Source organism: Pogoniulus pusillus, chromosome Z, assembly GCF_015220805.1.
Source record: "Pogoniulus pusillus isolate bPogPus1 chromosome Z, bPogPus1.pri, whole genome shotgun sequence".
NCBI lineage: Eukaryota > Metazoa > Chordata > Aves > Piciformes > Lybiidae > Pogoniulus > Pogoniulus pusillus.
This window is the reverse complement of record NC_087309.1, coordinates 77663616-77685732: the sequence shown is the minus strand read 5'-3', so window position 1 is coordinate 77685732 and position 22117 is coordinate 77663616. Positions and strand designations below refer to the sequence as shown.

The 22117-nt window shown below is 44.6% G+C and overlaps 1 protein-coding gene across 2 annotated transcripts in view; it reads left to right on the top strand.

The window, feature by feature from the left end:
• Positions 1–2367: 2367 nt before the first annotated feature.
• Positions 2368–22117, top strand: part of PTCH1 (patched 1) — a 71446-nt gene continuing 51696 nt past the window's right edge. Inside the window, exons 1-2 of one of the 2 annotated variants that reach the window (XM_064176579.1) lie at positions 2368–2662; positions 4172–4364. In XM_064176579.1, coding sequence (XP_064032649.1) covers positions 2459–2662; positions 4172–4364 — 397 coding nt within the window. In that variant the 5' untranslated portion in view covers positions 2368–2458. Of the gene's footprint in view, positions 2663–4171; positions 4365–5024; positions 5147–22117 lie in introns of those variants that run through there. The other variant, XM_064176578.1, reaches the window with a different exon arrangement.

Sequence of the window (22117 nt, the reverse complement as noted above, 5' to 3'; positions counted from 1 at the left end):
TTCTCCCTTATGTATGCATCTACGTGTGTGAGAGCTTGGTTCTACCAACAGCATCCGTGGACACGGACCCGTGCAGAGAACAGGGCCAGGCCTGACAGAGGAAAGCTTTCCAGTGTGGGAAAAGCAGTGATCGGACAGAGAGGACAGGGAAAGGGAAACTTCGCTGGCGACTGTGACCTTGGAAAGCCCCTATCTGCGAATGCTTCTAGGTACTTTCATGGATAGTCTCCGCACGAGCCGGGTGCTGCAGCGCAGAGTCCGCTGGCGGCCCCGATTCCCGGAGCGCCGCTCGCCCCTCGCTGTCCGTGACGGGACTGCGCGTCAGGGAGTGCGGCTGCGGCGGCCTCGCCGAGAGCAGGAGGGCGCTGGCAGGGCCCGAGGGCGTGGGGGGTTTCGCCTGCAACCCGTGGCGGGTGAGACACGGCACCGGGCAGAAAGCTTCCTGGACAGTGCTCCTCGCACCTTAGGTCCCCGCACGCCCCTCTTTTCCTCTGTGCTTTTTTTTTTTTTTTTTTTAATTTTCCGCACCAGTGCACGCCCAGCTGGCACGCCTCACAGCCGCGCTGCTCCGCGGGCCTGCTCTGGGCCCACGGCACCTCACCGGGATGGGCCAGGCTCGCAGTGGAGCGGCGGGCGAGTTTCCCACTGCCTTCCGCGCCAGTGCGCTCGGGAGTCCGTCGGGGCGCGGAACCTCCGCGGGAAGCCGCGCTGGGGTCCGAGACGCTCAGCCCCGGAGCTAGGACGACAGCAAGCAGCTGCAGCGCCAGCAATTAATGGCTGATTCTCAATGAGCAGAGTCGGAGAGAAGCGATGCCAAAAGAGTAAACAATTGCATATAATTCAAGAAGTATCTAGCGCGGCTAGGCAGGCTGCCTTTCATGGACGCTTACACTAAAAACATATTCAAAGTGGCTTTCCTCAGGTTTCAGTTAAAGAATGAGCCTTAAGTTGAAACAGGCTAGCTACCGCGCGGCTTTAAATCCCTCAAGTGTTAAGTTTTCATTGTGTTTTTCTAACTACTCGCAGTGATTTTCTTGCAAGGAACTAAGTCTCCTTTTTAGTTAAATAAGAAAGAATGACGGGGAAAAATCTGGCACTTTCTACCGCAGTATCCACCACCCTGTCATTATTTCTGCAAGCCTGGGAATTCAGCTCGGACCTCCCAGTATTTGTTGCAGCTTGAGGCCAAGGTGCCTCTAAAAGGATTTTCTTTTAAAGGCTTTAGAAATCGTTTAATGCTGCGTTCCCCTCGTTCCCTCTCTTTTTTAGAATAAAAAAAAAAACATTTTTGTATATCGATCACAAGAAAGTTTAGCGCGAGTATTTTTCAGCAAGCATCTCAGGCGAGGGGAAATAAAAAAAAGGAGAAAATTTTCTTGAAAATGAAAGAGAGGGAAGGCATTCCTTAATGGAAGTATTGCATGCAAAGAAGGCTGGATCTCTTTAAGGCTCCCCCTGAAGCTGGAGATGCACACACAAGGGTTGCCAGCCTGGGTGGTCTCTCTACTTTGGTGAGCTGTTGCTAAGCAGCTAATAATAGTCATGTTTGCTGAGTAATTTCTGCCCTCTGCGAGCCAATCGCCTCGCAGAAGCCCAAGCCATCTGACAGCCCCGAGGGCGGGCTTTCAGCTTTTTTTTTTTTTTTTTTTTTCTTTTCTCCCTCTCCTCTCGCTCTCTCTCCTCTCATTCTCTCTCTCTCTCCCCCCCCCCCCCCCCCCCCCCTCCACCCCTCCTCCTCTTTATCCAAATGGAGAGAGTCCTTTTCTTCTTCTTCATCTCATCTCTTGAGCCGAGGAGCTGCAGCTCGGTGCTGCTGCGCACACGCCGGGTGAGAGCACCAAACAGCCACCCGCCCGCCGTTGCGGCGGGGTCGACCGCGGAGCCCCGTCGGCCCCGTGGCCCGCGGGAAGCACCCCGGCGCTGAGGCAGGATGGTGCATCGCGGCGAGGCAGCGCAGCAGGAGCAACACCCGCCACGGTCCGCCGCGCCGCCGCTGCGCCGCCGTCGCTGAGCGCCGCCGCGGACAGCGGCTTCACGGAGGCAGCGGCGGCCGGTGGAGGCGATTTCAATTGGAGCGGAGGAAAGCGCGGCGGCGGCAGTCGGGGAAGCCCGGAGGTCGCTCCCGCCCGCCCGTCCGCCCTCGCCGGGCGCGGGGAGCGGCCGCCTGCAGCTCGGGGTCCGCGCGCGATGTGGCAATGGGAGGCGCGGGGACCGACTCGGCCGGAGCGGCCGCGACGGCAGCCGCCGCCCCGCGCCCCGCGTGAGGCGGCCGCGCTGCAGCAGCCTCAGCCCCAGCAGCGGCGGCGGCATCAGCGGCGGCGGCAGCCACCGCAGCAGCAGCAGCCCGCGGCCCGCAGCGCCGCCAGACCCCCGTGGCCCCGCTGCGCCCCCGGGCCCCCGGGCCCCGCCGCGGCGGCAGCGCCAGCGGCAGCTCCCCCGTCCCGCCGGCGGCGGCAACATGGCCTCGGCCGGTAACGCGACGGAGCCAGAGACCAGCAGCAGTGCGGGCGGCGGCCAAGGCCACCCTGGCCGGGCGGCGAGGACCAGCGGCGGGAGGTGGCGAAGGACCGGAGGGAACCGGCGCGCCGCGGCACCCGACCGGGAGTATCTCCAGCGGCCAAGTTACTGCGATGCGGCTTTCGCCTTGGAACAGATCTCAAAGGTGCATTCAATCTCTTATTTTTAGGTTTTTTTTTCACGAGATCCATGCTAGTACTAGTACTGTTTTTTCGGCGGGGAAGGAGGGGGGTGGTGTGTTTTCCTGCGGGGGTGGAAGGAGGAGATGGAAGTGAAACAGCCACCAATAAAATGCTGGGAAAAAGAGAGGGATGTCTGTGACTCATAAGTGCGGGAGAGTGCCCTCCTTCCTTCCTCGCTTGAGCCTGCTTTGGTGCGTGCTTGCACTGCGGAACGCTCCGTTGCTTAAGTTTCCCGAGACAGGCTGAGCTTGCTCCCGGCCTCCCCCTGTCTAGCCCCTACCCCGCTTTCCCACTCCCCTTCCGCTTCCCACTCCCCTTCCTTTCCGCTTCTCCATCCCCTCGTAGGGACTTCGGCAACTCCCGCTCCCGGCTGGGACCGGGTAGAAAGCGGGCGGGTGCCGTCTTGGCAGAAGTTGTGCTTTTGTGAAGGTCTCCGCCGCAGGGCGACTGCCCTACGAAAGGGGTCCCCCGGCAGAGACAGCTTGCAGCGGGTTTCCTCCCTCGGCAGTAGAAGGAGAAACGAGGGACGTAAGCAAATTGCCACCTTAACCGTGAGCGCAGGTCGCGGCGGTATTGGCGGAGAAGGGCTGGCGGTGCCCGAGCGCCTTGCGAGCCTGGCCCGGGCGGGGCGGAGGGCCGGCTCTAGCCGCCAATCTCCGCCGGCCAAAAAATGTTCAAAGTAAACATGCTCGAAAAGCTGCCTTGCTGCAGGGATGGTTTCACTTCAGGGAGCGGATTTCTAGGCTTTGTAAGAGGGGGGAAGGAGGAGGAAAAAAAATCCATGTGGCTGCCCTCTTCCGTTCACAAATATTGTCGTAACTTACAGATGGCTGCTCTACTTCCTAATTCAGATCACACGGCGTCTCCAAACACTATGGAAATGAATTACTTATGATCTTACAGCGCTGCTCACCACGTGGGTCTTGCCTCAGCACCAAACCCCTGCTAGGAGCTGAGAATGAGGAAAAGAGCAACGAATTGCTACCGACTAGCTTTCTGTTACTCCCCACCCCACATACACACACCTTCCCCCCCCTCCCCCCCGCAGCCAAGGAAAAGGGACTTTTTTCTACTCTTGTGGCCGTTGAGATTCATTAAAAATGGTTACCTGGAGCCGCAGCTCTTGCCAGTGTTAATGTTTTTCAGCCTAAGCTGCTGGCAGTGTTTGGGTACAAGAGGAGAGCCGTGAGCACTGTGGGCCCAGGCATGGGGATCACCCCTAACATGTGAGTTGTGGGGCAAGGGTGGCCACTAGCAGGTACATCTTGGCCTGTGCTTACACTCAAGAGTGTCTGCTTGACAGGGCTGTGAGGTGATAAGGGCTCTGCTGGAAGGATGCCTGTGTAAGCAGTGATGCTCCATCTATCACCCCCCCCGAGATGCTGCAAGAGAGCGCGCCCCGCGGAGGGATGGAGGGTGCAACTGGCAGCATACCACTGCACCTCAACGACTGACCTCTTCTTGCTTTTCAGGGAAAGGCGACGGGGCGGAAAGCGCCGTTGTGGCTGCGAGCAAAGTTTCAGAGACTCTTATTTAAACTCGGCTGTTACATTCAGAAAAACTGCGGGAAGTTTTTGGTTGTCGGCCTCCTGATATTTGGGGCTTTCGCTGTAGGATTACGGGCAGCTAATCTCGAAACTAACGTGGAGGAGCTGTGGGTGGAAGGTAAGTACGAGGTCCTCGTCTTTCTGCCGCCGCCTGAGTTAGTGCGTGTGTACATTTGTGCACAGCGGCCACTTCGCATGCCGGGGAGGGCCTGCTGCCGGCGGGGCGATTGTCGCGGCGGGCGTTGGGCCGGGGTGCACAGCCCCCGAGTGGTGCGTACCACTTGGCCGTCTGAGAGGGGCCGCGGAGGCAGGTCCGACTCTCCACGGGGGGCGCCTGGCCAGACCGCCCCCAAGCATCCTAAGCCTCCACTACCTAGCCTATCTCTCCGTGTGGGAAGCTGCGGGCAGCGGGTCTCTTCAGTCTTAGTCGCAGTGGGAGGCGGCCGTACGGCCAGGAGGCTCCCCTGCGCCATTTTGGGAGTGCGTGCGTCTGTGGCGGGGAGAGGGGGCGGGCAGGGAGGACGGCGGCGGGTGCCTGTGTGTGGTCCTCTTTATTTTGGACAGCTTTCAACTGAGGAGGGGGAGGGGGGAGAGGATTGAGCGTTTGTGTCTAGGTGAAAAGAAAAAAAAAAATAGAGGAGGGAGAGGACAACAACAACGGAAAAGGCTACCGAGGCGAAGCGGGGTGGCCACGGGCAATGCACGGTGCGGGAATCGCCTTCTCCAGGCCCAGCCGCAGGGCTCCGGCGTAGGAAGGCAGGCTTGGAAAAGAAGAGGAGCGGTACCGGGGAGCCCGGGGTTTCGCGCTACCTTTCGAAACAGACTCCCCCCACCCCGGACAGACGTGCGGTGTTGTCAGCGCCCCACTCGCATGCCCCGTGTGTGGGGCAGCCAGCTCGGGTGGGTTACGCATCGTGGAGAGGCACAGCTCCAGGTTGCTAGGGTTTGGGGGTTTGCTTCTTGGGTTTGTTTTGTTTTCTGTGTGGTGGTTTTGTTGTTGTTGTTGTTTTGGGTTTGGGTTCTTTGTTTGTTTTGTTGGAGGGGAGGGGGGGAATTTTTCCCCTCTGTTACGTCCGGTTTTGTAGGTTATGTTTCCATTGTGGTGGGTTTTTTTCCTTCCTTTTGGGGTAAATATTATTTACTTAACACTCCCCTGTTAGCTGGTTGCCATGCATGAACAGAGTTCCTTGACTAGTTAGTCTGAGTTTATGTCAAAGTTGCTTGCAGCAGAATTTGGCTTATAAAAGTTAATATGGAAGGCTGCATAAATAGTCATTACTGAATGGCTCTCTGTATGTGCATGTGTGGAAAAGCTAGTGCTAAGTGAAAAAAAGTTACTGGTTGTTATGAAGGTGGTCTGTCCGATCATATGGATGAATTGGAGCATGTGGGACCAGGTTTTATCCTTGCAGCTGACAGCCATGTTGAGGTCAGGACGAGGTTCACAGGATATTTAGTAGTGTTATTTTTTTTTATTTTGAAAAATAATGCCTTACCAGCTGAACTTTTTTTGGTCCTTGCAGTCCAGGAGTCTAAAATAAAATGAGATACACTGTCAGCAGCCCTGAGAAAGTGATCAGGCATTGCAGAATCCCATCCATCACAGAGATGCGCATTGAGAGTATCTGCTCATCACTTGGTCCTGTGTACTTTAAATACTAGTGATTTTTTTTTTTCCTTCATGCTTTTTAAGAGTCCTTGCGAGGTGCTTGTGGCAAAGCTTCTTTTGTTAGTTTTGGTCATCTGTATTTTGTCTCTACTTCCCTACTTTTCTGTAATCACTTGGTAAATAATACATGATTGCAGTTTTATCCAGCAGGCTTCCCTGAGGTTTATTTTGCTGTTCCTGGGGTTTATTTAACATGGAAGGGTGACCTGTTCTATTAATGCCACCTGCTTCTTGTAACTGTGTAATACCAAGAAATTGTATGATGTATGACTGGCCTAACTGCTAAACACTCAAGGAGAAAATACCATTGAGAATAGACGCTCAGTTCAGTTGATGCACTAACCTCTTCTCATGTCATTGTTGTTTCATGGAGTAAGGAGGAGGAAAAGTCCTATGTATAAAAGATAGTTGAAATTGATCCCTGAGTTTTTATGGCCAAAATGAATTAATAATGCAGCTGGTCGTATCCTGTAGACCTATGTAATTTCACATCTATTGAGATCCGTTTCAGAATCAAATAATAATTTAATACTTTACATTTAAAACCCTTGCATTTCTAGAGTGTAAGAAAAGGCTAGCTGATTTAGAGGAAATAAACTTTATTGAATGTAATTTGAATTAATTTATAGTCCTCCTGTTCCAGCCCTACCCTACCAGTATACACAAAAGAGCTTGCTAAAATGTTTTCTTTCTCTGTATTCCACTCATGAAGCAGGGTGTTTTACTAATAAACCTAGCAAACAGCGATTATTTCTGTTGGTCACCTACACAGAGAAGTACAGAGTGAGAATCTGAGAGTCAGAGTTTGAGGTAGAGCAGGTATAGAAAGAGATAGTGTGGAAAATGCTGTTCTTCCTTTGCAGGAGTGGAAAGCAGTAGACAAACTTGCATGTACACTTATATGCACCTGGCCATAAGAGCTTTAAAGTACACTCCATGAAAGTTACTAAAGGACCATTTAGAACAAGGTTTGTTTTAGTAGAATCAGTGGGTGAATTGCCCTGTTTATTAAAATAGCTGTCTTATTTTTACCTTAACCTTTCCTTCCCTTAGAGTTGGAATGAACTGGGCAGTATGGGGCAGATAAGGTAGATTGCTTGAGGTATTTCAAGTATCAGTTAAAATTTACTGAAGCTTTTAATAGTTGTTACTGCTAAATAAATTCACAGTATTTACATAAATAGACTGATTCTGTATTATGTATTTCTGAATACTATAGAGCATGAAACATAACAGCACTGAAGCTTACTGAAAGTAAATGGTTATTTTAAAATCATAATGCAATTAATAGTGGAGTTTGAATGAGTTTTAAGACCATACATGGTCTAAGGTAAATTATTAGTAGTCTGTGCCTGACGCTACTATGGCTGAAGTATTTACACAACAAGTTTTGAAACCCACCTGATAGGCAAACTTTCAAAGAGAGAAAAACACCACTATTGTAGTTTTCCTGTAGTAGTTGTCTTCTGTCAGCATTTTTGCCAGTGCTCTTGGCCTTCTGAGCCTTCCTGCATCAGAGTTTCTTTCCTCTAATCTTTTTTTCTAAATATAGAGTAGGAGGATTTTATTTTTGTTTATTAATACAATCTTCTCTAGTTGCTGTTCAGTGTACCTCGGCTATTACTGTATGTCCAGCAGTATCGTATCAACCTGTGCTCCTGTCTTGTAGTGTGGTTCTATGAGTGTCTTTGACTGGGAAACATACTTGTTTTCCATTAGCCTGTCAGTAAGTCTGTAATCCCTGTGTGCATACCTTGCTACTGAAGGATCCTAGGCAAAGAAATTCTGGACTGGCATTTTAATCACAGTTCTGTTATCCACAGTTATTCAGCTTTAGTTGAATTGTGTGTGGGTGTCCGTGGATACTGGAGCTGTAGAGACTGTTTAACGTATTTATGTGTTGTATGCCCTTGAGAGAACAAAAAGAGCTTTGCATTTATGCCCTCTGTGACTGAATTTGGTTGGGGACAGATGTGCTTTTAGAAGCATCCATTCATAACTAGAAAGTACTTTGGATGGAAATCAGGCTCATAATTGGCTGTGTATTTTGTTACCACTGTAATAGTCACTGTAAGACCCTGTGTGTGAGTGGCAGTCACACATATAAATTCACAGCCTCTGCTTGTGAAAGAAGATAGCTTTGTGGCTCCAGAGAAGATTCTGTTAAGTAGAGCTTGACATTTGGCTTACTGCGATGCTTCAAATAGCATTAATTGAAGCAGCTCATAAGGGGAGAGATAGTCTAGTCTTGATCTTTGAAAATTAATTTTGTGTCACTATTGTCTTGGGATTTTTTTCCCTCTCACTTTCTTCATTACTTTTTCAACTTTAAGAGGCTGAAGATCATGGTGTTCATTTTTTCTTTGCTTGCTTTGTGTGCTTTTTGGACCAGCTGTATCTCAGTCAAACATTTTCCCTCTTGAAGCAGCCCGCTTCACAAAGCTAACCAAGCTTTAATGTGCAGAGAACCCTCTCTTTAAGCCTGTTTGAAGGAAGAGACTGGATGATAGTAGTATAGATAGGACATCCATAGTAGTCATATAGTTCACCTTTGGTACTTTGACCAAATTGAGTGTGTTCTAGTTGTGAGTGAATTAGGACTGAGTGTGTATACTTACATTGTAAGTAAGATGCAATATTGTTTTGCTCTAAAGGGACAAAAATCATATTACTCTGGTGTAGTATTTATGGCAGATACACTTACCTTGCACAGGCAGATTAACAAAAAAGATGTAAGGGAAAAGTGAGAAGAGTGTCAGTGTTCCAGGAACCAGTATTATTTCCATAGATTTTCATTTTGTTTAACCCAGCAAGATTTAGTGGAGAGAAATGTTACTCTTAAGTTCCGACTAAAGCATTGGTTTAACTTTACACTAGTATTTCTTTTGGAGAACCAAAAAAGAAAAGGCAAGTAAAGAACAGGTCTTTGTGAATTTATTGTTTCAAGGAGACAAAATTATATGACTGGGCTGAAGTAATATGTTTGGTTTGAATACAGTGAGCAGGAATTGACACACTTGGGTATAATCCTGTGCTCCCACAAATACATACGTTTGTGCACAGCAGTGAAGTATTACTGTTTCAGATGTCTTGCTGCACTTGAATCACTGCATCAACACAATGCAGATGGCAGAAGAGCAGAAGTTACTCTACTGGAGAACTTGGTGACAGCCTGTGGATTTGTCTCACCAACTGCTTTAGTTTTGCCTGGATCAGTTAATGAGCTTACTTATCATTTGGTATTGTCTTGCACTGTGCTGTGTTCCTCAATGTGTATTGAAAGTTCATTGAAAGGTGTTTGTGGATAAAATGCCAGAGCAGTGCATGTTGAATTCCTGTGAATTTGAAGTCTCTCTGTTTCTCTATTGAAAGTTCTTCAGAAAATACATTTAAAGGTTTTGTTTATATTGAGTTTGATGTCATCTTTCAAGGGCCTACTATTAAATTCAAGAACTCTTGAATGTCTCTGTTAAGTTCTGTCTTGACATGACTCTGTTAAGTTCTGTCTCTAGCCTGGAGAAGAGGAGGCTCAGGGGTGATCTTATTGCTGTCTACAACTACCTGAGGGGTGGTTGTGGCCAGGAGGAGGTTGCTCTCTTCTCTCAGGTGGCCAGCACCAGAACGAGAGGACACAGCCTCAAGCTACGTCAGGGGCAATTTAGGCTCGAGGTGAGGAGAAAGTTCTTCACTGACAGAGTCATTGGACACTGGAATGGGCTGCCCAGGGAGATGGTGGAGTTGCCGTCCCTGGGGCTGTTCAAGTCAAGATTGGACATGGCACTTGGTGCCATGGTCTAGCCTTGAGAATTGTGGTAAAGGGTTGGACTTGATGATCTGTGAGGTCTCTTCCAACCTTGTTGATACTGTGATACTGTGATGTATCCACATCACTGCTTGGAGCTGGTGCTCCTTGTTGAAAAGATGGTACAATCACCACCACCCAGCTTCAGTGTTTAAAATCTGTAAGAATTTTAATGAATTCTTTGGTCTTTGAGAAGGTAAAGGGAGAAGTCCTGAACTCATTGAATGCAGTGGCAGAACTTGGAATGACTTCAATATAGCCAGGCTGTTACCCACATAGAAAGCCCCAACAGAGTAACAGCTGTTCTAGATATTCTGTGGAGGACAAGAGGAGTCTCCTTCTGTAGAACCGACATCTCTTAACATGTAAGTGCATGGTTGCATAGTTTCCCCTGCCTTTCAAACTTCAGAGGCATTTACTGTAATAAAGGCTAGAGGAAATCTTTGCTGTTATTTCCAAACTTCACACACTGTTGTCAACATTCATACCAGAATGTATCCTATAGATCTTTGTTTGGAAGGATCCTCGTTCTTTGTTAAAACATCTGTTTAAGTAAGACAGTGCCTTGGTTGCACCAGTCCAGTTTTCCCTCTGAGCTTTTGAGTGTCATCTTTCACTCTGAGGATTCTGCTGCTTAAGGACAAGGTGTGAAGGCATTGTGGAGAGCTTGGAGATTTCAGTACAGAAGTCTTGGAGTAAATTAGAACCGTGGAAAGCAATTCTGTTTGTTGTTGATCCCCTTTGCACTCCTGCTAAGCAAGACTAGGGGGGGAAATGTAGGTAAGCAGAAGAGCTAGCTCAGCTGTAGGGCTGGCTGCTGTTGGAGCAGTGGTGCTATGTGGAGGGTAGTGATGAGTGATTTGAGGTCCACTACCAGATCCTGTTACCTTTGCTTTATCTGCAGAGTGACTATGAGTTACATTTTTGTTTATTTCATTTTTCCTTTCTTATTATTCATTTGCATATACTGGGTTCAGACAAAAATTAAAAGCCATGGATACTCAAATTTTCTTTTGACAGAGTATGCATTAAGGAAAACTCTAGGTGCTCATCCTTGCTCCATCCATTTTCATGATGCAGATGGTCCAATCCCTATTACTGAGTAGTGTTTGTGGCGGTTATTCAAAAAGTAGTAATACTACACAGTGCATATGTGTAACAGTTCTTGACCGCTCGATGCATTTAAAGGCTGTGGCATGCAAGTGGATGTTTCAGTCATATGTAACTCTTAGAAGGCTCTGGAATATGGCAGCTTCCAGGTGTATGAACTGACTGATTGCTTTGTTTAGATTATGCATCATAGCTGATGCCTAGATTAGTGCTGGCTGGACAAAGCTATGGGAGATTTGTCTGGTTTTCCACAATGCTATGTCTATATTTCATTTGGATTTCTCCTTAAAAGCTGACCTCCCAGTGACCTCTCAGAGCAGTGTCCACTAGGATGCTAGTTTTAATGCATCTGCAACTGCTTTCCTTTTGGTGTCTAATGGAACATGTTCTCCTTTTGACACTCATAGGCTCATATAATATTATTTAACAGTGCTTCAACCTATGAGCACTGAGGTAAAGCTGTGCTTGTAAAGTTTTCTGCCTACAGCTAGCTTTTAAAGAGTATTCTAATTGGTTAAAACATTGTTTTGCTTATAGACCTTGTGGGACTGTTCCTTGTCAGGCATTTTCTCTTGCATATGGAATATAGTTAAGGCTTTCAGCATTTGCAGAGTGCTTTTTCTCTCTACAGGTAATGGTGTATGTGAATAGATACAGTTCTGTGTACACATTTTGGAGCCAGCATGAGGAGAAGTGTAAAATTATACCAGAAAGTTAGTTCTTCTTTCTGTCTACTATATGGTTACACCTTTTTTCTCAATCATCCTTATTTATCTTCAGCACATTTTTGGTTCTTTTAATTTCTCTGGTCTCTCCTGCCTTGTTAATATGCAGGAGATCTTTCCTCATTTGTGCTTGTATATTATTTTACCTGGGAAAATCTGAAGAAATAAGTATAACTCCTTCAGACCTAAGTGACAGTTCTACAAAAATGTAGTCTTCTGTCATAGTTCAACAAGATAAGCAACTTTCGTTGTTACTTACAAAAACTCTGTGGTTTTCTACTGTTGATGCTTTACTGGGGCAGTAGATTTCAAAGATGTTTCCTCATGACAGAGAACTCAGTGCTACTCAGTGCTTTGAAGTATAATTTCTGCACTGAAAATGCATGCTACTTTATAATGGGTGCTTTTAGTTCTGTGACCATGAAGCAACAAAAACTGGAGAACACAAACTTTTTTTGCTTTTTTGGTGTGATCTGTGTCATTTTATTATCCACTTAGTATGCTAAATATGACTGAATACTGGATACAGTAAGCTTTATTCATCCTTGTGTTAACTGAGTGCCTTTGATTGGAGTAATTTTTCATTCTGCATTGTGCTAGAAATAGATGGAATGAAGTTGCAAAGAGTAACTTGAATTCAGAATGTAAAAATATTTTTTTCTTAATTATTTTTTTCTGTGTGAACATAGTTTAATGTCTATAAATAGAATTTACTTGCTTTTGTTTCTATTTTTCTTTAGTATCACCTCACTTAACAAGCATCCTGAGTTTGGCAGAAATAGTAGTTTCATTGGTAAATGCCCTTTATGAAAGCTGCTGACCATGTAAATGCTTCAATGTATAGAGAATTTAAATTTTGGTTTTTAGAAAGAATGTGTTGGCTTTGACTTCTGCTTGGTTTTGGAAAAAAAATCAGTTATTTCAGTGCTTGAGCAAAATGTATATGAGGTAAGGGAATGAGTAGAACCATAACCCAAATCTTTCTTCAAAAGTGCTGATCCTGTAGAGAGTTGTACTGAACTTAATTCCAGCTTCAAGGACATAAGTAATCGTTGTATATTTAAAAGATCTGCATTTTGCTCACATGCAAAAAAATGGTATTTTTAAGGTGCATGTGCAGTGTTGTACACTTCTATACCTGAATCTGGAACTGAGCCCTTAAACTGTAATGCAGTCTTAATTTACTAATAGTGAGATAAATTAAAAGAAACAGCCTTCTCTTGTTTACCAGTCTAATACATTTCTGGTTTTCAGTCAATAACCAAAAGCTAAGTGCAACAAACTAGAAATGAGCACTGTTGAGTCAAGTTGTATGATTTTTCCCCCTTAAATCATTGCTTAAGGGCTTCTGGCCCCTAGCTCAAGAATCCTGCCCAAAAATGCCAGATGTATTACACAGTCAAGTATTGCAATGTAAATAGTGTTCTGTGCCACAAGAGCAGGGTGGTCCATCTTTTAGTTAAAAAAAAAAAAAAAAAAGTGGGGGGAGGAATCCACACACTCTGAAATAAGCACAGTAGTTGTAGTGTTATTTGTGGTTTTGGCTGCACAACTGGTAATATTTTGGAGCTGAAAAAAACACAGATATGCTGTGCTTTGAACTGGCAGATAAAGTAACTGAAACTGAGATGCAGGAAGGCAACATGAGTCTTGGTTGTGGCTGCTTTATTTGTTTATTACATATCAAACAAACATGTAATAAGTAAAATATTAAAGGCCATTGTTGACAGGCTGAACCTGTTCCTTGTTGTGAACAGCAGTCTTGTGCACATGGAAGCAGAGTGGACAAAGGATAGGCAGTAGAGAAGACAGAGGCATAGGGTTTTTCTTAACCTCACGCTGTGTAATGGAAACACTGGATATGCCACTGCACCTTCTGAGTATGAATTTATTTTTAATTAATTACTCCTTGCTGTATACTAATGATGATGTACCTTCCAGTGTGCTTATCTTCTTCAGAAGTAGTGGATTCAGGAATTATATTTACACATGTTCCCTTTTTTTTTTTGTGTATGAACACATCATTCTACAGCATTTAAAACTATTTGAAAGAAGATTCTACAAATCTTAACCTGAAACAAAGTGAAATTGCCAAAGGTAGTGCACTGATTAGATTTACATTTGGGTTGTACTGACAAATCTGTGAAGTACCATAACTTCACTGGGTGGGTGCAGAGGGGAAAGGGGTTATGGGAACTTAGTTGTATGTGACAAACTGTATTTAAATGGCTACAGGAATGCAGATCTTATTGTAATCTCCTCAGTGAGATACCTGTTAAAAAAAAAGCATTAGGAGCTTACTTAAAAACCTCCCTTCATGCTGACACTATGATAACATTTAAAAAACCCTATCCCTATCCATTACAACTTAACATTTTTCTTCCTAAGATACCTTTAATGGTAAAAAAAAGAAAAAGTATTCAGATACTTACAATAAATGCTTTCTTGCACCATTTCTCCTGGTGTTTCTTGTGTGTTTATCTTACTTGCCTCTCAACGTGAGCCTGATTCTAGTTTAATTTATACCAGTCTTACTCAGTACTGACTTCTTGAGGGGTTCTTCATGCTCAGAAGCCCTTGCTGTTTGGAAGCTGATTCTGCTTCCATGGTAGATAATAGAAATTACTATATTCTAGTGCAAATTATTCTCATCAAGAAACAGCTAAAGTATGTTGAGTATGACTTCCAACTGTAGAGAAAAGCTTGCAACTTGAGAGAATTGTGGTCAGGCACAAACATCTATTAGTGGCTCTTTCTAGAGATTTGGGGAAATAGGATGACCTTTTTAATTCTCTTTTTTCCTCTCTCTCTCTCTCTCTCTTTTTTTTTTTTTTAATAGGCTACAGTTTCACATGGCTTGCAAAAGAAATCTCTCTACCTTTTTGTTTCCCACACCAATTGATTTATCATTTTGCTTGCAAGCAGACTTAGAATGTTAGGGCAGGAACACACTCACTTTTTTCTCGTAACTTTTTTGTTGCGGACCGAAACCAGTTGACTTGAATAAATTTTTCTGTGGTCTGAATGAAGCCAGCAACGTGGAAAAATCTTGCCATTCAGAGCCGTCTGAATGTACATTTCAGCCACACAGTAAGCTGTATTGGTAGGCAGTGGACTGCTAAATACAACCATTTTTCGCAGCAGAGAGTTAGACAGGTGATTAGCATAATTAGCACAGAGTAGGCTATACATATGGTAATGTTAAGTGTGTAAATGCCAGCTGCGGTGTAAAATTTATGTCAGGGGTCGACAGGGCTGTGCGAAAGTATTGTGTTACAGCTGCAGGTCAAAGCCTCCATTGCTTTACCCCCTTTTCTCTTGTTGGTGAATGCACTAAACAGAAGAGAAAGACAGAAATATAACAGATAAGGCTTTGATTGAACAGCCTGGTTCTGTGCGAGAGGGACTGTGCTTAAACAAAACAAACAAAACAATAAAAAAAAACCCCAAAACCCAGAACACCCCAAAAATCCAAACCTGTAACAGCAAAAAAGCCTTCCAAAACTACACACACAAGCAAAGCAAAACAAAATTAAGAAAAACAAACAAACGTGAAAAACCTCAACACCCTACCCTCTTTCGCTATAGATACTATTTTACGTCATGCCAACTACAAAAGTGTTGCTGTATCTGAAAAATGTCATTGTGATGGGGTTAGGGGAATCTTTGGGGTGAAAGTATAAGGTTGGTAATTACGCTTTAAGGTACACCCTCAAAAAACTTTAGTTCACCTTCTCCTTTCTGCATTCTAAAGTGTAAAACGAGAAAAAAAGTCGGTACTGCACTTAGGGGGCTGCAAATTAAGTACTCTTGAAGGTAACAGCGTTATGTGTAATGAAATCTCAACAGTGCAACAATCTTCAAGCTTCATGACTGGTTTTAGACCATGTGCCAGAAGTTTCTCTGGTTTTGTGCGTGGGTTGCTGCCCTTATTCCCCAGGTTCTTCCCACCTCCTAAACCACTAAGTTCTTTATAAATTAAAAATTACTAATACAGGTTTCTTGTTTTAAGGAAGCACAGCGTTGAAGGGTACACATCTTCTTAAGCAGCTGATGGGGAAATCTGTAAATCTCTTTGTTGCTGTAAACCATTCATATATTTCACATGCGATTTTTTTTCTCCCTTTTGTATTTTTTGTAGTCGCCTATAAGGAGTGGTGGTGTTGACAGAATATAGTTCACACCACACTGACCTTGTGATGAAACTTCCTCACAGCCACAGGGGGTCCTTATGAATCAGACCCTAATCCAGCTAATCCCGCTCGCAACAAAATCATGAAAGTGGCTCCCAGCGATGCGTGTTTCCCTGCTCAGATGCGGCGGGAAGGAGAGATGTTTGGAACACACCAGAGTGCCGTTCCTGGGGGCGCGGGTCTGCCGAGAGGCCGGTGCGGGGAGGGACTGGTTGGCGGCGCTACACAGAGTCCCGAAAGGGAGGCAGTGAATGAGGGAAGGAAAGGGGTTTCCCTTGAGTTTGAGGCGGGAGTCGCTGGAGGCGTCCCAGAGCGTGTTTGCGGAGGTGTCGCCTATAGTCACTTCTCATGAAGCGCTCTGCCCGCGGTGGCGGCAGGGGCTGATCTCTGCCGTTCCTGGAGCTTCTAGCAATGGCTTGATCAGTCGGAGAGCAGACCACTGCTGCAGTCGTGCGCTTGGCTGTGAACTGAAATTACCTGCGTGATCACAGCAGCCAGAGATAGAGCATAAAGGTTGTACTGTGGGATGAGTTTGGTCATTTATGCAACTTTCTGTCCCAGCCCTTTCTGCTTTAGAACATACTTGGCCATATGGTCATGCTTTTGGAGTGTCTGATGGGAATTTCTGATTGCACCCTGCACAAAGTGAAATGCCTACGGTGTGAATAGCAAGCAAACTATGAAAAATGGGCTTCCTGACAGATGCAGCACTGTCTTTGGAGCTGGTGGCAAGTAAGAAATATTTAAGTGGGGGGAGCTGTGACAGGCAGCAGGTTTGGTGCTGGGAGGAGTGCTGACCTGACCTGATTGTGTCCAACAGTGAGAGCAGTTCTGCTTCAGTGCAAAGCCATTCAGAAGCAAGCTGCTTAGGCAACAACAGATGGTACAGCAAGCAGCTGCTAGGGAATACTTGAAAGAAACTGTACCCTGTTTCACAACATGTTAATTCCTTCCATTTTTCTGTATGTTACTTTTGCAGTCTGAGAAAAGCACAACTTGAGAAATGGTAACCCCTTACAGGCTCAAGGTGAAAGTTTTTAAATTGCTGTTTGCTGCTTCTTTAAAAAATCAGCATTCAGATTTTGTGCTACTCAATGTACAGATGAAATGTGTGTTATCCCAGGAGTACATATGAAAAGACTTAAAAAGTGTGTCATTTAACCACACAGGAAAGCAATTACATATTTGAGAAAAGGGCACCGAGAGCTTAAATGAAAAGGTGGGTCTAGAGGAAAGCTGACTGCTGTGGAGCAATACAGCAAGTTGTTTTTAACACAGTACCCAGCAGAAGCTCTTATTCAAGTTAAAGTAACTTAAAAGAATTATATTCAGCTGCTTTGAAATCCTTAGGCTTAGACCTTGAAGCCTCGTACTTCTTCTCAGCAGAACTCCTGGAAATGTAGTTACTTTCATGTGCAGTTGAGGATTCGGACCTGTTACAGAGTAAGCTCAAGTGTTTTCTTAAATTACCAAAAAAAAAAAAAAAAAATCAGCTTTGCTCCTCAGCAGGTATAAACTGCTACATGGCCATAAAATGTTGGAGAATTGCAGTAGTCTGTTTTAGCTGCCTATCCTCACTGCAGGTCATCTCCTTGCATTTCTAGGAAAAAGCAGAGCCTAGAGTTCTTTATTCCTTTACTACTTAGCCAGAAAATCCAATAGTTGGACTTCTCCACCAATAACAGTGGCTGTGACCTGAAGATACCGTATCTTTGTAAGAAAGGATAGTTTGCTCTCCATGTTCATTCATTCCTCAGTTCCCTTTTTGGGATGGACAACAAGATTGACAATTGTGAAGATGTTTTTTTTTTATACTGTGTGGACACCTGCCCACTAGGAAGTGGATTGGGACCAGCAAACAGCTGTTGCATGGTAAACAACTTGTGATCACTATTGTTCCTGGCTGGATTAGAACCAGTGACCCAGAGGTGAACAGCTCATATCCTGTTACTAGGGACATGTGTTGCAGCTCAGTAAGTGGCTACTGCATTTTATGTTTAATTGGAAAGTTTGAATTGTGTATACCAGTGTTGTGTATTATTGTACGTTTTGAAGCTGCTTGCATGTAGGTTTTTTTCAGTTTGTACTTTTCAATTTGTTCATTTTGGTTTTGGTGGTGCTTTGGTTGCGGTTTGTTTGTGTTTTGGTAGGGTTTGTTTGGGTTTTTTTCTGGACTTTTCAAGTTTCTCAGCTCGGGGCACTGAGCAAGAACTGGGTTTAAAAATAGCTGTTGCTTGGGTTGTTTTGGTAGCTATCTGTCTATTGTACTCAATCAGAAATAGTGTTTTTCTGCCTATGGGCAATATAAATGTATCCATGTAAAATCAACTTTTATCTACTTTTTTAGAAGGAAAACTTTTAGCTTCCAAAATTACAGGGAAGATTTTCCACTACAAAGGAACAGCTGTTGTTGGGCTATCTTCCTGAGTATGGAGACAGCTTTGTGTCCTTGTCACAGCTCTAAACTTTGTCAAACTGTGGCAGAATGAAAAGCCATCTTTGATGTGTGTTTTTATTTTTGCTATTCATAATCATGTCAGCATTAATGAAATTTGTAACAGCAACACTGGAGTCATCCCCAGCATGTGTGATGAGTAACTTCTATCAAATGATGACTTGGAACATAAAAAACAGTCTTTTGAAGTGCTTTGTTACTGTTGGGAGGTTTTGTGACTTTTTTTTTTTTTTTTTTCATTTGTAGGCTACGCTCTTTTATTTGCTTTTTATTTTTTCTGTTTTTAAGCAAAACATATGAACCTCATGTTCTTTAATTCTCAGTGTGACAATGGTTGAGATGGTCAGATTGGTTCTAGATTTTTCTAAAATTCAGTGGTACTGGAGATAGAGACTGAAGTCACATTGGGGTGCAGTTATATTCTAAACAAACTATTTTCTTTTTCTGGGCATTATAACAGGGGAGGAGGAGAAATACAGTTTCCACCAGCATGTTGGAAGGGAGGAGACAGTGTGCAGACTGTCCTAACCTGGACAGATGTCAACTATCACTATTCCACATGAGCTTTACCAACACAGATAGATGTAGTCAACAGAGTAAGTGCTGTGTAAGAAAACCTACATACATCATGGAATTTCTGACTGCTTGTAATCCAGTGCTAGCATAGATCAAGTCTGATTACATGACAAAGATGATAATTTTTCACTGAGCTGTTGGACAGTCCATTGAACAACCACGTAATCTCTTTAATATGCTGATAGCTTACCACTGTGTTCTAGCACTTGTAAGATAATCATTTCTCAATGGGTATTTTTTTTTGTAGTTCAATTTCAGTCATTCCCTATGAAGTCTTTGTTTTGCATAGTAATATAAACAAGCATAAAAGTCATTGCTGGTAGCCAAAACATTTTCATAATGTAATTCCAGTAGTCTTATGAGAGCTATCCTTAGCATCCCTAGAATATCAGATGCATCATTTACATGGTTGTGCCTTACAATCAGTAGCTAATAAACCCAGAGTATATTTAAAAACTCCTCAGTGGACATGCCAACAAGTTCCATTTATTATGCTGACCAAACTTAAATTCCAGTGAAAGTGTTTTGCACTTTGTTCCAACAAAAGGTTTTATCCTTGTACACTGCCATTGAAGCCTAAAGAATGATAATTCTGAGTTAAGTGCTGTCTTCCCTGCTCTTAGAGTTGCTAACTAATACTGTGTGTGCAGGAAAACTATATTCTGTCAGTGACAAAGAGCAGTGCAGAGAAGTCCAAACATCCAAGAGAACACAAAGACTGAAGTCCCTTGACAGCAACAGGAAGCTTTAAATCTAAAGGCCATTTTTTTCTATGCCAAATAAGTGGCAGGATAATCTTCATATCTGCCAGAGAAATTCAGCTCTTTGGTTCCATTTCATTATAGGAGGTTTCAGCAGTACATGACTGCTGTGTTTTGTTCCCATGAGATCTGTGCTCTTTCAGCAGTAGAAATGAGAATTGCCATCAGTGTCATTAGGTACTTCCTTCTGCTCTGTGGCAGGTTTGACCACGTACAATCCTGGCATGCAATTAGGACAAGGGAGGCAAAGCTTCAGCTGACTGGTATATCTGTGTACCATCATAATGGACTAAAACTAGTTTCATTGTGTAGTTTTTGATTAACACCTGCACACATGTGATAGAGATACACATGGGAACAGTGCAAGGAGAAATGAAGTGATGAAGTGGAGCAGAATGCAGCTCTTAGCAGCAGCCAGAATTGAGAAAGACAGTCTATCTAAGACTATATCTGGTTGGTGAACACACTTAAGTGTGTGATTCTAGCTTTTGTTTTTATATGTTTACTGAATCATGAAGGGGGTTTGTTTTCTGATTTTTGGCTTCACTTGTAGTGGTAGCAGGTATTGCAACTGCAGAAGTTTCCTGTTTAGGATGTTGCTTAGGCCTTAATGTAAGAATTTTATAAGGGTACTAATCTACATGTCTGATTTATCAAAAAAGGTCAGTATATTTCAGGGGGATGTTTCTGTGAGATGTCAATCACGGTTACGTTTATGATTTTTTTAGCTTTGAGTTGTCACTATCAAAAGGTTGATCATGGATTGCTCTGATGCTGTGTATTTACAGTTACAGAAAAATATGGGAACAACTTAAGGCCCATAGTCTTCAGAAGGGAGATTTTCCAGAAAATTTTGCTCTGTTTATACACTTCAGGCTTCTGACAGAAGAACTTAGGCTCCAAAACCAGTAGGCATTTCTGGGAACCTTGGCTTTGGTTTCTCAAAATCTGGTCTTCACATTGGTAAGAAAGCATTTATAACCCAAGTGTTTGTTTCTCAGGAACGTTCTCTTTACAGGAGAGCTTGTGCTCTATTAAGCTGCTTGTTGCACAGTACACAAGGTAACTATTGAATTGTTATTAGATGTAGTCCTCAGTCCAAAAAAATTAACAAAACCTCAGGCTATGTGGTGCAGTTCCAGTAACTTGAAATGGAACACTGCAAAATATTCTGAAAAAGAAGTATTTTATACCTTTTGAATCACTGGACAATAACTTAACAAGCAGTGATTTTTGGCTGTCACGGCTTGATTTAGGATCAATCTTAGTGTGTAGCAGAGATCAAACTTAGTCCTGAGATGACTCACAGGATCACAAGATGTTAGGGATTGGAAAGGACCCATGCAGATTGAGTCCAGCCCCCCTGCCCGTCTTGTTCTGGTCACAGAAGAATGCATCCAGACAGGCTTTGAGAAGGAGACTCCACAACCTCTCTGGGGACCCTGTTCCAGTGCTCTGTGACCCTTACAGTAAAGAAGTTCTGCCTTGTGTTGAGGTGGAGTCTCCTGTGCTGCAGCTTATATCCATTGCTCCTTGTCCTATCACAGGCAGCAAGTGAGCAGAGCCTGTCCCTCTGCTTCTGACATCCAGCCCTCAGATATTCATAAGTGTTTCTTTAAATATCTGAATGGCAAAAGAAGGGCCAAGGACAACCTCCAGTCCTTGTTAGATAGAGAGGGGAACATAGTGACAAAGGATGAGGAAAAGGCAGAGGTGCTTAACACCTTCTTTGCCTCAGTCTTCAATAATGGGACAGATTGTCTCCAGGACAGCTGGACTCCTGAAGTGGTGGATGGAGATGGAGTCAGGGACCAGTACAGTCCCCCTCTAATCCATGAGGAAGCAGTAAGGGACCTGCTGCGTCATTTGGATCCTCACAAGTCCATGGGACCGGATGGGATCCACCCTAAGGTGCTGAGAGAGCTGGCAGCTGAGCTGGCCAAGCCACTCTCCATCATTTATCAGCAGTCCTGGCTCACTGGAGAGGTCCCCAAAGACTGGAAGCTGGCCAATATGATACCCATTCACAAGAAGGGTCGTAAGGAGGAGCCAGAAAACTACAGACCTGTGAGCCTGACCTCAGTGCCAGGCAAGGTCATGGAACAGGTAATCTTGGGTGCCATCACGAAGCACCTACAGCATAGCCAAGGGATCAGGCCCAGCCAGCATGGGTTTAGGAAGGGCAGGTCCTGCCTCACCAACCTGATCTCCTTTTATGATCAGGTTACTGCCTGGTGAATGTGGGGCAGGCTGTGGATGTAGTCTACTTGGACTTCAGCAAAGCCTTTGACACTGTCTGCCACAAGAAGCTCCTAGCCAAGCTGGCAGCTCATGGTTTGGATAGATTCACTCTGTGCTGGATCAAGAACTGGCTGGCTGGCAGAGCTCAGAGAGTGGTGGTAAATAGTGCCACATCCAGTTGGCACACAGTCACTAGTGGTGTTCCCCAAGGATCAGTGCTGGGCCCAGTCCTGTTCAATATCTTTATTGATGACCTGAACGAGGGCATTGAGTCCAGCATCAGTAAGTTTGCAGATGACACCAAGCTAGGAGCAGGTGTTGATCTGCTGGAAGGTAGGA